Source organism: Pollicipes pollicipes, unplaced genomic scaffold, assembly GCF_011947565.3.
Source record: "Pollicipes pollicipes isolate AB1234 unplaced genomic scaffold, Ppol_2.1 Scaffold_6052;HRSCAF=7182_pilon_pilon_pilon, whole genome shotgun sequence".
Classification (NCBI taxonomy): Eukaryota; Metazoa; Arthropoda; class Thecostraca; order Pollicipedomorpha; family Pollicipedidae; genus Pollicipes; species Pollicipes pollicipes.
The window spans coordinates 6,249,836-6,268,621 of record NW_023596805.1 but is presented as its reverse complement, the minus strand read 5'-3'; the positions used below and the strand labels follow the sequence as shown (position 1 = coordinate 6,268,621).

The 18,786-nt window shown below is 62.2% G+C and overlaps 1 protein-coding gene across 15 annotated transcripts in view; it reads left to right on the top strand.

Annotated features, from left to right (window-relative positions):
* The window catches only part of LOC119104919 (calcium/calmodulin-dependent protein kinase type II alpha chain), a 185,792-nt gene extending 169,079 nt beyond the window's left edge, over window positions 1-16,713 (top strand). For 5 of the 15 annotated variants that reach the window (XM_037228662.1, XM_037228657.1, XM_037228667.1 and 2 more), the window contains 5 exons: window positions 8,371-8,415; window positions 11,352-11,427; window positions 12,109-12,203; window positions 13,525-13,642; window positions 14,745-16,713. In XM_037228662.1, coding sequence (XP_037084557.1) covers window positions 8,371-8,415; window positions 11,352-11,427; window positions 12,109-12,203; window positions 13,525-13,642; window positions 14,745-14,853 — 443 coding nt within the window. In that variant the 3' untranslated portion in view covers window positions 14,854-16,713. The remainder of the gene's footprint in view (window positions 1-8,370; window positions 8,416-11,351; window positions 11,428-12,108; window positions 12,204-13,524; window positions 13,643-14,744) is intronic. The other 10 variants (XM_037228670.1, XM_037228668.1, XM_037228663.1 and 7 more) reach the window with 3 other exon arrangements.
* The last annotated feature ends 2,073 nt before the right edge of the window (window positions 16,714-18,786 follow it).

The following is an 18,786-nucleotide window of genomic DNA, read 5'->3' as shown; positions in this document are numbered from 1 at the left end:
ATCTCTGATCTGCTGATCTCTGCTGGTCTTCACTGACCTTCGCTGACCTGCGCTAACCTTCGCTGGCGTGTTGACCCCCTGCGGACTGCGGCGAACTTGGTCGTCTTCATCCGGTCTTTCGCTGCCCTCCGCTGCCTTCCGCTGACCTCCGCTGACCTCCGCTGACCTCGGTTGACCTCGCATGACGGATACCGGCGTGACGGCGGCGCTGCGCTCGTGCCTGCGCCAGCGCTGGCCGCCGCCGGGCCGCCGGGTCTGGGCCAGCGCCTCGGACCGCCGACCCAAGCCTGCCGCCGGACCACCCGGAGGACCACCCGGAAGACCGCTTGGGGGACCGTTCGGAGGGTCGACGCCGGCAGACGCCGCCGGTAGGTGGCTGTGCAGAGATGGGACGCGGCGTGCGCGGTTTGAGAGGCGCTGGCGGAAGGCGCTCTCCAGCCGCGCACTGAAGCTGGATGTTGTGCGGTTCTGGGGTGCTGAACAGAAGGCTGGCTGGGCAGCGAGAAGGTTTCGTGCTTTATGCACGTAACTCCGTGCACTTCAGAACTGGTGACAATGGACGCGGCCGAGCGCTTCCGATCGATGAGTGTTCATGCAGCATCACGCGGTCAATGTTGTGCTCGCGTGGATATGGGCCCCTTCGCTCCACACCCGGCTCCGCCCTCATGCCCACGAAGGCAGCGCGCTGATAGGCTTACGTTCAATTACCTAAAGACGGCAGTGTCGGCGCCCCTCCCCCGCCCCTTTCCGAGTCAGGGGCGCTGTGAAGGGATGCCCCGCTCCCCCTAGAGACAGGGACACAGTGTAGGGCTGTGGATTCCGCGAGACGCCAGCTGTGGTTTGATGCCACCGCTGACCTTTTAGGTCCAGGTGTAAGGGTTGGAGGTCTGAGGTGTCTGTCTTGGAGTTGAGAGGCCCGGGTTCGGTTCCCACGACGGGAATATTTCGCCGGCTTCGTTTTTTTTTCATCGGGCTGTGGCCACGGCTGTCACCTAAACACAAGCATGTGCCGATAAACAATCCGACGCGGGTTTTGTGGCGTGGGATGGATGGATCGGCTCACCTGCCACCCTGCCAGCCGCCCGGTTGACAGTCAGACTGTCAATGTCAGACTGTCAGACTGCCAATATGTCCGGGACGCCGCCGGGCGACTCGGGCGATGTTGGCCGCCGGCGTCGGCACCAGGTCGGCGCCCGCTGACTCCCGGGCGGGCGGCGCGAGCCGCCCGCCGCCCACGGCTCGGACGCGGCGGCATTTCCTGGCGCCGGCGCGGCGCGGTGCGGCGCGGCTCGGGACGGTCGTGTCGATGATCCGCCGCCGGTGATCCGGGCGGCATGATCCGCCGCCGGTGATCCGGGTGATCCGGGCGGCACCGGCCGCTCGGCGCCGCTCGTGTCGACCGGCGTCGGTTGGCCGGACTGGTAACGACCGTCAGCGGCGGCTCTGCGGTGGGGCGGCGTGTTCAGTGGCTGGCTTGGCCGCCGAGTGCGGCTTGAGGCCGCGGCTGATCCGAATTCTGCTCGGTCTAGGCGCTCAGGCGACCTGGTTTTGGTGGTTTTGGCGGTTTATAAGGCTTCTTAAAGGATGAGACTCGTTGAACCCGGCCCGTTCCTATGCACGGGGATCTTTTTGCCGATATCTGGGCGGCTTTTCGTGCCCGTGTGGTAACCGACGGCAGGCATTGCTGCACGAACGACAAGCGGCTTCGGGCTTAGAAAGGCGGTTGTAAGCGACGCAGTTGTGTTTGTCTGTGTCTGTCCCGGCAGTTGAGGGACGCACGCGTTGGAAGACAATGTGCAATCCCGCGGGCGGCGACCGGTCATTGTCGCTACATGAAGTGATGACCTCTGCGAAAGTGAGCTAGAGAGGCCTAGTAACCGGCGCATGAACCTTGCGTGGGCTTGAAATGACCACACATATGTGTGAGCGTCACAAAAGACTAGCCAATGCCACGAAGGCCGAACGAGGTTCCTGCTTGCTGAAAGCAGCGGCGTTTTGCGCCGTGCTGTGTCTGGAGCGCTGTGGCGCGATGCTGCGGCTATCGGCGTCGCCGCCTTCTCGGTCCGTGCGGGGAAGCGTCGCTGTGTCTGTTTTGATTGGCGGCTGGGGCTGTGCTGCCGGCGGACGCTGTTTACGTCTGACTGTCGTCGATAGTCGGAGCACCGCCGGAGCACCGCCGGGCCCGGGCCGGGCCCAGCGAGCGCCGGCTCTAGTCTGTGGCCTGCTCCGGCCTGCCACGGTCTGCTCCGGTCTGCTCTGGCCTGCTCTGGCCTGTTCCGGTCTGCTCCGGTCTGCTCTGGTCTGCTCCGGTCCGCCCCGGTCTTCTCTGGCCCGTGTCCGGTCTTGTGCGTTTCACTTCGCGCCGGTCTGGCCTGGTCTGGTCTTGTTAGGTTCACGGAGCGGAAGGCGCGGGGGGGGGGAGGCGAAAACTCGGCTTTGTCGCGAGCACTGCTGTGAGGCCGCCAAATAGCCCCGAACACCGGCGCGCCTGTGACCCCCGAGCATGATCGGGTTTCTGTCCACCGCGCCAGCGGGCGTCTCGGCTCGGCTCGGCTCAGCTTAGCCCAGCTCAGCTCAGCATAGCCCAGCTCAGCTCAGCTCAGCTTAGCCCAGCTCAGTTCAGTTCAGCCCAGCTCAGCTCAGCTCAGCTCAGCTCAGCTCAGCTCAGCTCAGCTCAGCTCAGCTCAGCTCAGCTCAGCTGCCGAGCCGGGTCCGCTGCCGGGTGACGCATCTCATGGCCCGAGGGCATCTCTGCCGGCCGGCTGACGCCGCTGGCAGCCGACGGACACCGCCTCGAGCCAAGAGGGGCTCCGTCGCCGGAGGAGGCGGAGCGCTGCCAGGGGCGGGCCGTGCGTCAGGCGGCCCCCTGATGACGGGCGGCGGCCAGCCGCTGGCGACGGTCTCCGCCGCCGGTGGCCGCAGCGGCCGCGTCCGCGCTGTCTGTGAGCTTCTGCCGTAACCGTTGCCCGCAGGCTCCAGATAGGGCCGGGAGGGGGAAGGGCAGCGAACAGGAGCCGTGCTCTGGCATCGCTGCTTATTCGTCGGTTGGCGGAGAAAGAGGCTGAATCGGCGCTCTCGGGCACGCTCGGACGTCTCTCGCAACGAGCGCCAGACACCTCACCTGGTCAGGCGGCCGCGGCCCGGCCGGGCGACGGCGTGGCGGGTAACATCGGGACGCGGTGCCCGGAATGCCGGCACGAGCCGAGGCGAAGTGCCTGTCTGCCTGCTCCGTGGGCTTGACGACTCATTTGACGCGTTTGACCGCGACGACGACACATTTGGCCGGCGGCCGTTGTGGTGGCGTTGGCTGTCTCGGGGGGTGGCGGCTTACCGGGGTGTCGCGGCGACCGTCTGAGCCCCGGGTCACGCCGCGGGAGACGGCGTCCCCCCCCCCTCCCCCCTATCCTCGCTGTCGTGTCCTTGCATTGCAGCACGGCGGCCGGCTTACGGAGCGGGGTAGGGGGAGGGGGAGCAGGGACGCGCCACCGCATGAACGTTGCAGTCCCTGCCGTGCTGTGCAGCGGGAATGGAGGGTGACCTAAGCGGCCTACGCGTCCAGAAAGCGGGGGCGAAACACAGAGGTGCGCCTCGCCGTGAGCTCACGCCGTGAGCTCAGGCCAGCCCCATCCCCCCACTCGTCGGTCCGTGGAGCTGACGTCGCCCGCACAGGTACGGAGCCGGCGAACGGGGCGCATTCCACGCCGACACCGACGCTGGTCGGGCATTCCTGGACGGTTTCGCTGGCAGGCCGTTTTGTGCGCCGCGTGCCAGGGAAGCCGGTACAGTTCCAACGCGGAGCAGGCGTTGGTGTCCAGTTCTCAGCCCGGGCGGCACCAGCGGCTGTCACGGGACAGGGAGGGTGCGGGTTTGATTCCCGCCGCGGAAACATTTCGGTCAGCGGGGTTCCAACGGGGTGCGGCGACCCAAATGATCAAAGTTCCAGGCGTCGATGAACTACCCGAAAAATGTGTGTAAAGTCGCCTCTTCATTGTGGTGCAAAAGTAAACGACGGGTGCGAACTCTGTTCTATGGGCGCACAGTGACCTTAGTATGCTGAAGTAGTAGGTCGTAAGTAAGTAAATAGTAAGTTAACTAGTAGTGATATGCTGAACTTGGTTGAAGGCCCCAGCCATCACATCACCGAACCCTGCAGCCTTTCACGCGGCCAGCGATAAGTGGCGCTTACGCACACCGTATACAGAACAGTCGAGTTCCCGCAGGTGGCCGACAAAACGGCGCAATCTCCGCAGTCCTGTCGCGGCACGGTTCCTGGCTCCCGTGAGCTCCCGTGAGCCTGGCTCCGGGCTCCCGCTCCCATGTGGCCGCCTCGATCTCAGGAGTTTCGGGGAGGGTTCGCAACGACGTGTGTTTCTTTTCGTGCAGTCGGTGCGTTCCATGTTACGTTCCGTGCGTCGCGTTCGAGGCGTATCGCCTCGACGAAATCTCACCAAATCATAGGCGGACGTCTCAGCGTAAGCCATGCGTGTGGTGCACTCTCCCCCGGGTCTGACGTCCATACTGGCGTCGGCCGGCCGCCGATCATCGCGTAGCGGTCCTCTGCCCGGAGCTGTACCAGCGGGCGGCCCTCTGGCCGGAGCCGGACCGGCCGGCGATCCTCTGATCGGAGCTAGACCGGCCGGCGGTCCTCTGGTCGGAGCTGTACCGGCGGGCGGTCCTCAGACCGGAGCTGGACCGGTGGACGGTCCTCAGACCGGAGCTGGACCGGCGGACGGTCCTCTGGCCGGAGCTGGACCGGCGGACGGTCCTCAGACCGGAGGTGGACCGGCGGACGGTCCTCCGGCCGGAGCTGGACGGGCCGGCGGTTTGGCTGTCCATAGCGGGCTGCCGGAAATGCCGGCGAGGATTACCGCCGACGTCAGCAGTCGACCTCCCGGACGACATAACCCATCCCCACCCCTCAGCCCGCTGTCTGTGGTCCTCCCCCGAACTGGGCCGCCGAGGGTCGCGGGCCGGGCTCGGGTCTGCTGGCCGGCGTGTTGCGTGTTCTCTGGTGTCACGGCGTGACGGCCGTGACGGCGCGGGAGCCGACACAACGGGCCGGCGCTCTGCGGCAGCCGTCACGCGCGCCGCGGAGGGCGAACGGAGCAGGAACGGTGCCGGGCGCTCTCGTGATCAACGACCGGGAGATAAACAGACAGGGTCTGTGTATGGGGGGCGAGGGCAATGACCACCGTGGAGGGAGAGTGGTAGAGGTGTTACTTCGCAGCTCTGGAGACGCTCCGTGTGCCTCCTTCAGGTTTGGCGCGGCGCTTGGGCTCAGTCGATGACATTGGTCGTGGGCTTCGCAATGTGATCGGTCTGGACCCTGGGGATATTCACGAGCCCCGCTGATTGGGCTGAGATCGACGCCCGTGGCTGCTGACGCTGCCACGTACTGCTGAGACGGCGCCGGAAAAACTCCCTGCGGCGGGAGTCGAACCCCAGGTCATTTTATCCGGTTTTTCGCAGTCCGGTCCCTGACGTAGCGGCGCGTCGGATATGGTGACCTTGTGACCCTGGGCGGCTGTGGACTAAGATGCTTCGTGCCTTACGAGACCCATGAGCGTGTCGCCAAGCTCAACAAACTCGGACACTCCGCCCCCCCCCCCCCCGCCCCCCCCCCCCCGCCCCCACTTGCGCGAGAGTATCTCCCGGTCGAGGCGCCAGGTGATGCAGGTGGAGCCACGGTCAGTTGGTGTTAGTCAGCTGACCGCGTGGACCCCGCTGCCTTTCCCAGTGTGCGCAGAGGCCCCGGGCTGCATTTGTTACCGCCGCAGACGTCACCGATACATATTTTGTGCTGCTTCTTATCACTTTATATTGCGTCGTATTAATTACCACGCATTGCTTTTCTCCGCAAAGTTTCGGAATGGACGCGTGGCGAGACTTGTTTGTAAGAAGTGGGTGTTTTGCTGTCTTCAGCGATGCTCGTCCGTTCCTCAGTCACAACCGGTCTGGACATCGGTGCGGAATCGCGAGGAGCATCGCGCCACCGCAAAATGTTCCGAACACCTCACCTCGCAGCCCCTCGCAGTCGTCGCCGATTTGGCGACGCTGGGACGACAGAGATTGCCCTGTGGAGTGATCCTGTTATCAACCGCTCCACGAGCGGCGCGCGCCCGGACGTTCGTCCTGAGGAGGGTCCGAGGGTCGGGAGAGGACGCGGACGCACCGCCCGGCCTCGTTCTCGTCCTGTGCCGCTCGTGTCGGCGAACGAGCTCTGTGCCGTGGGAGGGGGGAGGGGGGAAGGGGGGGGGGAAGCGGCCGCGGCGACGCCGGTCGTCGCGACCCCTTCAAATAGACGCCGGAAGGGTGACGTCATGAGGTCGGCCGCTGACGCGGAGGCCGGGACGAGTCCGGGCCGGGCCGGGCCGGGCCAGGTCGGCGCGACCGCCGCGGGGAAGACGCGCGGCTGCAGACGGCGGCCGCCAGCCGTGTTTTGGAGGAGTGCGGCCGTGACCCGGCGGCAGGGCTATCGGGTGGGAGGCGGCGGCCGGCCAGTGACGGCCGCGCGCCGGCCGGCCGGCCGCCAGAGGGCGCCCTGTCGCCCGCGGAGACGGCCGCCGCGCACCGGAGTCAAGGCCGTGCCGCGGGGGCGTGCGGTGCGGCAACGCCCGAGTGGTGCGCGGCCGGCCCGGGTGCTGCGGTGGTGTCGCTGGTGCCGCTGGTGCGTGCGTACTCGCGGCGGTGGCGAGGCGAAACTGTGGACGCGAGGCCTGCCGAGGTTGGCTGGGTGTGATCTCCGGGTGTCGTCGCTCCCGTTGGAGACGGGTCGGGAGGGCCAGCTGTCGGAGACGGGTTGAGGCTCAGCTGCGAGGACAGCGGCCATCCCGGTGTAGGACGTCGCGTCACGTAAAGCCGATTCCAACGCGCACACACACTCAGACCCACGCCGCTGGTAGACCGGCGCCGGCGTAGGCCACACACTGTCACGGACATACGCACGCGCGCGCGCTCACACGCTCTCGCGCCGGTCGGCGGCCGGACGCCATGTCCCGGACGGTGGTAAGCATCGCCGTGAGCCCGAGCCCGGCCGCCGAGCTGCCGGCCAGCCGGCGGCGCGCCGCCACAGGTGAGTCGGTCGGCGCCGGTGACTGCGCCGTTCGCATGCTCCCGTCGCTGGCGTTCGCTGACGTCACTGTCGCCCGCGACACCAGTGACGTCAGCGGTCCGGACGACGGTTTCATAGACAAACGCCGACCTCGGGCACGCTTGCGAGCCGCGCGTCAAGCGCCGGCGACAGCGTGGGGCCCGTGCAGGCTGCTGTGATGTCTCAGTCGCACGTGACGTCACTGGTAGCAGCGCGGGGTCGGCGTTTGTCTGTGACGGCCGCGTCTCTGCCGGCGTTGGCGGATGTCCGGTGATTGTTAACGGTTAGTGACGTCCGCTAACGTCCGCTAGTGCTAACGCCGACCGGGCCGAAGCCGGCTTCGTTTCAGCCCGGCCGCCGCCTGCGCTGGAGACTGCCTGCCGGCTGCGTGCGTTGCTGTGGTTGTCGTGGTGGTTGTGGTGGTTGTGACGGTTGCGGCGTGCGCCGGCGGCAGGCATGTCCGCTGCTGAGCGGCGGCGTCGGCGGGGGCGCCCTCTCCACGCCCCCGCCCCACCCTCGGACGGCTTCGGGGGGCGCTTGCAGCGTCTGGCGACAGAGCGCGCGCATGTGGAAGGGTTTTGGTCGTGTGGTTGTGACCGTTTGGTTGTTTTTGCGCGCTTGTGCGATGACGCGTTCAGATCTTTGCTGACCTGGCGGGTTACGAGGCGGGTCTACAGGCGTTTGCGTTCTGCAGCCGGGGCGCCGGTGTTTTGGTTGAAGTTCGTCTCCCCGCCGGCTGTCCTGGCGCCGCGTCCTAACGTCCGTCCCTCCCATGGCCTTCAGGTCTGTCCTAGAAGCTATTGAACCATCATCACCGGATTGACAGACACCGTTTATTTGTTGGTCTCTTGTTTTGTATGTCATTTCTTTTGACGCATTTCATTTCAGATAGTCAGTTAATGAAATAGTCACTTTGACATATCGGTGTATAGTCCGATATTTTACGCGTAAGGCAGGTTTTTCAGACATCCTTCCTTGCTCATCATTGAATGACGTGTTTTCGTCATTAAGGATTGCTCGTTAAAAGACAACATCATTTTCATTTTCGCTGTACTTTGCTTTATTACCGCCTGTTTATTTCGCTTTCTGGTATGCCACTTTGCCGACTTGTATGCATCGCTTTGATACTTCATAAAGCTACCACTCTTGCTCGGATGCCTGACTGGCGTGAAGCGGCCGTTTGCTGTGTGCTGTTCGTTTGCTGAGCCGCTTTACAAGTCTGCGCCACTAGCGTCACCTATCTATTAACTCTGCATGTTGTGTTCCTGTGTCACCGCTAGATGGTTCTGCACGCGGTAGCAGCTCTCTGGACCCCGAAGAAGAGGGTGAGCATATGCAGCTTCTGGTGCTCGAGGACTAAACCAAAGCGAGGAAAGACTTGCTGCTATGACAGCCGATGGTAGTGTCGGTGCCTTTTACCGGTGTTCAGTTGATGGCACCGCTTTGATGACCGGCGACAGCAGACCACGCTTTAACCAAGCGACATTGCGGAACGGCAAGTGGCAGGCGACATGGAGTTCACCCACCCGTACTGCGCATCGCGGCGCTGCCACGGCGGGCCGGTTCGACACGAACAGACTCAGCCGGTGTGACCTCCCCGTTCGTTGTTTGGCCTCCGCCTCCGCTGGCCATGCCTGGCTATCAGTTCAAGGCCGGGAGCGGGATAGGCCTGACCGGGTGCGACCGTACCCAGAGATGAAGGGTCGCCACGCGACGGCTGGGGCGCGGCGGCGGATGCCGGCTATCGCGGCAGAGAGTGCTGCTGGCTGCGGCTGTAGCCGGCGGACGGGGTCGAGAGGTCGGCTGTCGCGCCGAGCGCCATGGTCGCCGCGCGCGCGCCGGCGAGCGCCATGATGGCCGCGCGCGCGCCGCCTGGCGCTTCTGTCTGTAGCCGTCCTGTCGTTGTTGCTGAACTGTTTATCCGTAGTGATGAGTCCATGAGGACGCACGTCTGCGGGCATGGAGGGAACGTGGAATTAGAGAAGGTGTTGGGGGAGAGCCTCCGTGGCTGATGTCGTAGAACTGCGTCGGTAGCTTGAGTGGTCCGTAAAGAGTCGAAATGTCCAAACGGCGAAAGGCGTTTCGGGCGAGGAGCTTGACTGGCACGTAGCACATGCTTCCACCGCGCCAGGATCGCCAACGGGCGAGACGGGAGGCTGGCAGTGACATGGTAAGCTGTCCGTGGGCAACGGATAGGGTCCGAACGTTGAACGTACGTAGAACGTACGAACGAACGTAGTCTCCTCTAGACGTTGAAGTGGGGGTTGGTGTCGATGCATCCCCCTGTTGGTGGATGTTGGGAGAGAAGTGGAGGATACCATGTTTTTTTTACGTTTTGTTAGGCGACCTGTAGACTCGCTCTTAGAGGGAGGGGAGGGGTGCGTTCGTGCCCCGACGTGTGGCGTTAGAGCGGTTAATGTAGATGCGCCACCTTAAGGACGTAGTCTCGGGTAGGTAGCTCTCCAGACAGGTTTGGTGACTCCCTGTATATAGATAGGCTGCGGCGAGTGAGCATTGGAGGTCACGTGATCATACCGGTGAAACCTGGCCCAGATTATCCGGACTTGGATCTCGGCGTCTGTAACAGATACAGTGGCCAGACATCTCGATTGCGTATTTTACATACATGCCGCAGGATTTTCATGCACGTAGTAGTCGCGCGTCACTCGCCGAAAGGAATATAAAGGAATATATATATATATATACATATATATATATATATATATATATAAAGTGCACTGGATAACTACCATGTAAAGCCGCGTCTTTTCTGCTCTGGGACTACGCGTCTGTCAGTGAGGCTGCGCGAATGGACGATTCACGGCTTCGCCTCGAACCAACCCCACCACGCAGCCGCGGTGGCTTGAGGCGGGAGTTATCCTCCGTTACCTCACCTGCCATCAGGCCTCTCGAGTCCCAGCGCCGCTCGACTCGGCTGGGGGGCCGCGGGCAGGCCGGACTTTGAATCGACTGCGCTCGGCTCGATGCGTACGCAGCTCCGTACGCAACTCCATGCGCATCTCCGTGTGCAGCTCCGTACGCAGCTCCGTGCTCAGCTCCGTACGCAGCTCCGTGCGCAGCTCCGTACCCAGCTCCGTGCGCAGCTCCTTGCGCATCTCCGTGCGCAGCTCCGTACCCAGCTCGTGCGCAGCTCCGTACGCATCTCCGTGCGCATCTCCGTGTGCAGCTCCGTGCGCAGCTCCGTACGCAGCTCCGTACGCTGTTGAGCTCGCAGCTCCGCCAGCTTCGGGGATGCTGGTCGCCGGCGCTGTCAGAGAACGTTTGGCAGTGGTCGGGGTGCTCAGCAAGTTCCGGAAAACAAAAACCTGCGGAGCACTGCGTCAAGAGAATTATGACCGCGCCCTTGTCATGTCAGACGTGGCCAGAGCTATCTTTCAGCTGCCAACTGTCAATAGACGATACGATGTATTTATTACATGGCGCTACTCGCCAAAGCTTCATTCACGTACATTGCATTCATTAAGGACAGCGCCCGCTGTATGTTCCAAAGGGCCCGTTGCGTGCTCGATAGCGTGGGGACAGGTCAGCGGCCAGTGACGGGACAGCGCGTGCAACGGACCATGAGCCTCGGTCCATTGCTGAAGCGGTCTCCACCTTCAGCGCCGGTCGCTGCCGCGCGTCGCGCCTGGTCCGACCAGTGCCTGCGCAGGCGTGCGATCGTGGCGCCTTCTGGTGCGCCGCCGCGTGCCCGCACAGCCCGCTGCCTTCATCCCCCCCCCCCCCCCCTGTCCTGGCACCGCACGGCAACGGTAGGCGGGGCTCCGGCGCGTAGAGCGGTGCCCCGGACCGCCCCACACACACATCTTACGCGCACGCACACTCACGCACACGCACGGTAGTCGGCACCGGGCCGCACCTGGCTCGGCGGCGTCGAGTGGTCGGTGCGAGACGCTCGCGCTGATTGCGCCCACAAACGTGGATCGCTGGCGTGAAAGCGAGGTACGAGCGACGAGGCAGGAGTGCGCCAGGTGCTGGCGGAGCCTTCTGCTTGCTGTTTACTTTTGAATGGAGTTACTCCGAGCCAACGCGAAGTACGCTAACGCTTCTTTGCTGTGGCGCAAGAAGACTTAAGCCGAAGGGAATATGCGCCATGGTGTAACACATAGCTGCGCCACAATGTTAATCATGACGTACGCTCTCGCAGCGCGCTGGAGAGGGCTCTGTAGGACTCGCAGTGTTCAGACTGGCGTGGGCGACGGCTCCGTGCTGAAGGCTAACAGACGTTGGGCGTGTCTTGCAGCGCGGAAGCAGGAGATCGTGAAGCTGACCGAGCAGCTGGTGGAGGCGATTACCGCTGGCGACTACGAGACATACACGTGAGTGCCGCCCATCACCACTGGCGACTACGGGACATACACGTGAGTGCCGCCCATCACCACCGGCGACTACGAGACATACACGTGAGTGCCGCCCATCACCACCGGCGACTGCGAGACATACACGTGAGCGCCGCCTATCACCACCGGCGACCACGAGACATACACGTGAGTGCCGCCCGTACAGGCTGGTAGCCAAAACTTTTCTCGGCGGGAGGCTACATTTTCCAAAGTTGGAAATAAGGTGGTTAAAGTATCGCTTACACGTTTTCGTCGTAAATCACGTGTGATTGTAAGTCGTATCGTCAGTGGTTTGTCGTAAAGATCGTATTTCACCCGTCTGTTTTGTCTACCGGATGTCCCAACTTGGCGACGGCAGAGCGCAATCGGTAAGGCGCTCGCCGCGCGCGACCTCGTGCTGAATCGCGTGTTTGAGCCCGGGCAGCGGCTGGAGTTTTATCGTCGGCGGCCTCAGCAGATGGGAGAGGTCGTGACCCGTAATGACCGATGAGGCGGACTGCGGCTCCACGCAGTCCGATAGGCGACGTGCGAGGCGTTCCGTGTGTCCAGACCGGTCGCTTCGTTGTGCCATGTCCGTGTGACCTGGGTGGGTGCGACCGACCTGTCGTCATTTCCGTGTGAGCTGGATGAGTGCGTGACCCGTCGCTAACGCCGTTACAGGAAGCTGTGTGACCCCCACCTGACCTCGTTCGAGCCCGAGGCCCTGAGCAACCTCGTGGAGGGCATGGAGTTCCACAAGTTTTACTTTGACAACGGTATGTCGAGGTTTGGCCGTGCTTTGGTGCGGGTCGGAACGGTGAGGAGCGCAACTTGTGCGACCTGCCTTCGCTCGTGCCTACGATTTCTGTGCGCGCCCAGGTTAACACGTTGGGCACGTTGTAATACCACCTTGTATGATAAATGTGTACAATATCGCCCGAAGGCAAAACACCCGGTGTTGTATTTGCTGTGCCCGCGTTGGCTGTGGAACCTGTTCGCCGCGGCGACGAAGCTGCGAGCGCTCGCTGCGGATTACCAGCGGCTAAGTCACGGTAGGGTCTGCTCGGGCCAAACGGCTCTGGGGCATTTGAACGTCGCGTTGCCGCGGTCCCCGAACTGGCATGTAGGCTGGCGTGCGATATTAGCTGATATTAGGGATGTTTCGGCTGGCGATGATAAGCGGGCGATAGGATGGAACTCTGGAGTAGCCCTTCTTCCATATATTTAAGCCGCGGTGAAAAATCCCGCGTAAGCCTTGATCATGGTCAGCGGTCGGTTGATAATCGTTGCGTGGCAGATGCTCACCTCGCCGACGGAGTAAGCTCCAAAAGTATGCGTCCGATATACGACATGACAAGTTTGATTTCCTTTACTTCAAGCGTGATACGTAGTCATTCTGGTGTCAAAGCCATGAATTGATCTCGTTGAGAATTGAGCCTGAGAACTTTGATCGGTCGCTGCGCCGAAAGCCAAGATCTAGATATCAGCCTCGTCATCATCACCTCCATCATCACCATCACCATGTGTGTTGTGCCGTTATCTCCCTATTATGCCACCCAGGTTACGTGCTAATTTGAGGGCTAGTTGTCGATACGTTTGACTCGATTAGTTTCAAATTGGCGCCGCTACCCCCGGTGGGAACTGTCACCACCCGCGATGGGAGCCGTCACCTTCCCCGATGCGGGCTTCACCACCCCGATGGGGGCCGTCACCACCCCCGATGCGGGCTTCACCACTCCGATGGGGGCGTCACTACTCCCGGTAGGAGCTTTACCACCCCCGATGGGGGTCATCGCCACCCCCGATGGGGGCGTCACCACCCCAAATGGGAGCGTCACCACCCCGGTGGGAGCGTCACCACCCCCGATGCGGGCTTCACCACTCCGATGGGGGCGTCACTACCCCCGGTAGAAGTTTTACCACCCCCAATGGGGGCCGTCGCCACCCCCGATGGGAACGTCACCACTCCGATACGGGCTTCACCACCCCGATGGGGGCGTCACTATCCCCGGTGGGGTGTCACCACCTCCGATGGGAAGCGTCACCACCCTCCGATGGCAGCGTCACTCGTTACTCGCACCTCTCGCCTCTCCCTAGCAGTGCTCGGCAAGTTCCGGAAAGCCATCAACACGACCATCCTGAACCCGCACGTCCACCTGTTGGGCGACGAGGCAGCCTGCGTCGCGTACGTCCGGCTATCGCAGTACATTGACAGGTGAGATGCCGGGTATGGACGGTGTATCGCAGTTTATGGACTGGTGAGATGCCGGGTCTAGACGTTTTGTCGCTGCATATGCACAGATGAGATCAGGCGGACTGGAGCTACGTTGACAGGTCGGAGGGGGGGGGGGGGTTAGCGTATGGATAGTCTGACACGCATTGCGTGGACAGATGAGGTCGGGGCAGAGAGAAGACATCGCCAGACATTAGTGACGTTGGTGACATTAGTGACGGTGGTTGGCGTTGGTGACGTTCGTGAGAGATGTCGACACTTGTTCTCCGGATCTACGGATACCGACGCTTTTCTGATGTCGTGAAATGTATTTTGCGTTCGGTTTAAGCGTGTGTTCTTCCCGTTCGCGGCGATGTGTTGTTACTGTGTACATCCTTGCTTGTTGTGTGTGTCGTGCGCCATCCCCGCTCGCTTACGCTGCACCCCCTCCCCCCCCCCCCCCCCGCCGAACGTGTTGCGTTGACCTGTGAGTTATGTCGAGTGCGGCAGCACGCTGGCAGAGCGGCGATGTCGAGATACCCCGGCCTCATCTGACCTCATCAGCAACACCGTGCTCAGACCGCGAGGCACCGACGTCCTCTGTCAGGTCCCACAGTCAGCCGCCGACGTCCTCTGTCAGGTCCCACAGTCAGCCGCCGGCGCCCGCTGTCAGGTCCCCCAGTCAGCCGCCGGCGCCCGCTGTCAGGTCCCACAGTCAGCCGCCGACGTCCTCTGTCGGGTCCCACAGTCAGCCGCCGGTGCCCGCTGTCAGGTCCATGACAGGGAACGCCCTGGCAAGGTTGCTGTCAGCTCTGATGCCCGTGATTTTGATCCACCCACACCGCGATCACGAGTGCCGGGGACCAGAGGTTATGGTCAGAAACCCGTGACCTTGGCCGCCTGACGCCTGCAAGATCAGGTCCCAGACGGTAGCGACCAGCCCTGCAGCATGTGCTTTAGCCTGAAAGGCGAAGTTGTGACATTCGGACCTGGATGCCCCCATTTCAGCACCGACCCAACCTGAGCTGAGCTGAGCTGACCTGACCTGACCTGACCGGACCTGACCTGACCTGATCTGACCTGACCTTGGGTGTCGGCTCCGCAGGCAGGGTGTACCGCACACCGAGCAGGCGGAGGAGACGCGGGTGTGGCACCGACACGACGGCAGGTGGCAGCACATCCACTTCCACCGCTCGCAGAACGGCGCCAAGTAGGCCTGCATCGTCGCCGCCGACGCCGCCGACGCCTCCGCTGCCGCCGCCGTCGCCGTCGCCGTCGCCGCCGACGGGTCTGCCGAGACGTGATCTTTCTCCATGTCATTGTTTTATGTCCTCCGCCGTGCTGGCTCGTTCTAGGTATATACAGCTCTATATATAATGGCAGGCGCCGCGGGCGGTCCGGTCGCTGATTGGCTGCGTGGGTGGCCGTCGGGCTGCTGATTGGCTGGCTGGATGGTTGTCTGGCTGGTGATTGACTGATCGGGCGGCGGTCTGGCCGGCTGGATGGGCTCCGACGTTGATTGGGTGCCCATTCGGTTGTGCGGCTGCCAATCGGTTGGCCGGCCAGCTCTCCGCCGGCTGATTGGTTGCTGTTACGGCGGCCGGCGACCATTGCCCAGGTTAGGCCGGCCAAGTCGAGCTCGGCGGACTGCTCGTTGCCTGCCGCGCTCCCGCCCGGGTCTACGATTGGTGGCGCCGCCGCCCGAGGTACCGCGGCGAAAGAAGAAGCTTGCGCCTCGCCGCGCTTGGCCCCTCTCTAGTCAAGGCCTGCGCGGTGCCCGCCCCCAGCAAATCAAAACCAAGATGGCGTCCGCCCCAGCCTCGCCCTCGTTTGTCCCGACCCGCCCCGCCGGGGCTCCGCGGCGCCCGTATTCCGGTCGGGCGCGCGCTGGCCGCCGCGAGGTGAGACTGCGCCGCCGGACGTGTTTTCTCGACGTGTCACTAGATGGCAGGGCGGTCGGCGCGCCCGGCCGCCGGTGTGTTGTGGATTCAATGTCTTTTTACCGTGCCTAACATGTCCGATCTATTTAGGTGGTCCTCTAATTATGTGCGCTGTCGTCGGGGCGTGTTGTGGGGTGGATGTGGCGCGGCCGCTGGCAGCAGCCGCGCGTGCGTAGGGTCTTGGCTGGGACGGACCACGGCGGCGGCCCGCGAGAGGCGGCATCGCTTACGGCGCGCACGCGCGAACTCGACCGAGGGCTGCCGCCGCCGAGTCCTGCGCTTTTGGCGTCATGGAGCGTTTGGTCCTTATCTTCCGCCGGCGGTGTTGGGAGGAAATTCGGTTCAGCTGTTCCTGTTGGGTGTTTTGGTATAAAGCTGTCGCCGCCGGGGCACTGCAGGCGCGAGGCGAACCTTCTAAAACGCGTCCAGGCAATAATAAGCCCATCACATTCAATACTCCGCCGTTCGTGCTCTCGCAGGTTCATTCGTCGTCCATAGATGCCGCTGGTATCGCCGGCGTCTGAGCCAGCGGGCACTTGCCATGTTGTTCACCCTTGCCGGCCTGTTGGTATACGGCGGCGCGGCACGGATCTGCTGCCGCCGCAGCTGCGCCGTAGTCGCCCCCGCACCTTGTCCGTGGTTCTCCAGCTATCGTAGTCTAGTGTGCGTGTCGCCGTTTTGGGGCGTTTCTACCGTGAGAGGTCGGTTCCCGTTGGCTTGTTTGTTGCGCGGCGCGGCGGACGCAGGCCGGGCGTTCTGCGCAGAGGCGTGCGCCGTGTTTGTCTCGCTGGTGAGCGGCGAAAGTGGCGCGACAGCTGGCCCATCGCGCTGGTGTTTATATGAACGTCTGTGCGTGTGCTGGCGTTGTGGGTTTCCCGTAGTGGAGGTGCTGTGGAGGTGACGTCACGAGCGTAACGGTGGTTGCGGCAAATTTGAAGACCCTTGGAAGACCACGGCCCCCGCCACGCGAATTTCTACCGATGCCGGAGTGGGTGAGAAGACCACGTGAACCGGTAGACACGGGTTGCCAGATTGGCCTCCCACGAGACTTTTTGAGGTATCGATGTTGCGTGTCTTATCGACCTATTTTATTCACAAAGTGCATCGCTAAACAAAATAGACTCTCTAAGCATCGTGGCGTTTTACTGACGTGGTGTCGACTGAGGGTGGGGTCGTGGGTTTATGCTGTCGCTGCTGACCTGGACAAGAAGCACCAAAGTCGCTGTTTCAAAAGCTCAGTAGCTGTTCTTATTCAGCCATGCGCCTGACGGGTGACCGGTACCAGGGGCCATGACCTCACTTAGGACAGCTGCTGCTGAGCTTGGCCTCCGGCTAGTTACGTATCGAGCTCGCCCGACGCCTACGCGGGTGTTTGGTCCGTGGTTGGCGGTAACTTGTGGAGCACAATGCAAGTCGTGTGAAGGATGCTTGGCGTCAACTTGTACAGCACAATGGAAGCTGAATGGAGAATGCTTGGCGGCAACTTGTAGAGCACAATGGAAGCTGAATGGAGAATGCTTGGCGGCAACTTGTACAGCACAATGGAAGCTGAATGGAGAATGCTTGGCGGCAACTTGTAGAGCACAATGGAAGCTGAATGGAGAATGCTTGGCGGCAACTTGTAGAGCACAATGGAAGCTGAATGGAGAATGCTTGGTGGCAACTTGTAGAGCACAATGGAAGCTGAATGGAGAATGTTTGGCGGTAACTTGTAGAGCACAATGGAAGCCGTGTGGAGGATGCTTGGCGGTAACATGTCGAGTACAATGGAAGCCGCATTAATGATGCTTGGCGGTAATTTGTAGAGCACAACGGACAGAAATGAGACAGCTGCGCACCGACCAGAGGAAGTGGAGGGGGGGGGGGGGCAGACAGCAGACAGGAAGTGGAGGGGCAGGCAGCGTTCCGAAGGTCGGTGAAGAGTGCTTGGCGGGCGCTGTTTACTTTAGCAGCCATAGCGGTTATCAGCGATGAAGTGGTTGTCGCATTTCACAGTTCGGTATGGGCGTCATATGACCGATGTGGTCTGCGTGCCGTAAAACCCAAACCACCATCATTTTACAGCTATCAAAGCTTAATTGGCGGGCTACGTCAAGTGACGATTTGTGACTGATTTTTAGTGTGAGCTCACACACGGCGGCGCCGCTCGGCTTCCTCAGCTTTGTCACGATCGCCCCCTGAGCAGAAGACAACAGAGCAGCAGCAGAAGTACAGAACACAACGGCTATCCTGGGGCTGCCCGGGGTCGCCGGCGGCAGCCCAGCCACCTGGCCACCTGACCACCGGACCATCTGACCGCCGGACCACCTGACTCACGGCTGGGGCGTTCGAGAGGAACGATCACACCTGTCAATCCGTCACCCGCACCTGTCACCGGACTCAGCCCGGCTTCTGCGCTGCTTCTGGCGCGCGTCGATCGATAACGTTTGAGTGGCGGCCGGAAGGCGCCGCGTTTGAGAAGGGATCAGGCGCTATGGCGGGCCGCTTGCTTCGTAAGCTTCGCAAATAGCTTGGCAGCTTTTCAGATAGAGACTAGAAGTATTTTCTCTATCTAATCGCGCCACATAAGCATGGCTGCTGCTTTGTGTCTCTTTGGGGATGTCTAGATTCTCCAAGGTATGTCTCGGCTTTCCTTCAATATAGAACTCGAATCACCAATAGGAAGCATCACCAAAAACTAGAAATGCCCTATACATGGGGAAAGCATGGTCCTTGTTACCCACTCCTACCCCAAAAGCACTGCTGTGCCGTCGATCCTGCCTTGCCGTCGAAGCGATGTTTCACTTCGCTTCTGAATGCGCACGTGTAGGCGTGCATTGTCTTGCTTTCCACCCTGCGCGCCACCCGTCCGGGATCGGTGGGGTTTCCCCAGCGGAGCGTGGGACGGCCATGGCCGGAAATTCCCCCGCTTAACCAAACACGACCATTAGGCCGAGCGCGGCCTGAGAGCTGGACACGGACCACCCGTCCGACGCTTCAGCCGATCGGCTCGCATCAACATAGCGACACCAAGTGTCCCCCGGAGCGGCCATGACGTCGGCTCCCCCTGCCAAAGTGGTCCATCGCGCCAAGGATGCATAGAGGCCAGGTGACCGGCGACGCAACATGCGCACAGGAATGTGCAAGTAACATGTTGTGAGGAGTTTGCCGCTTCGCCCCAGGAACCACGCCTCGCCGGCGCCGCCGTCGCCCCAGCTGGCATCAGAA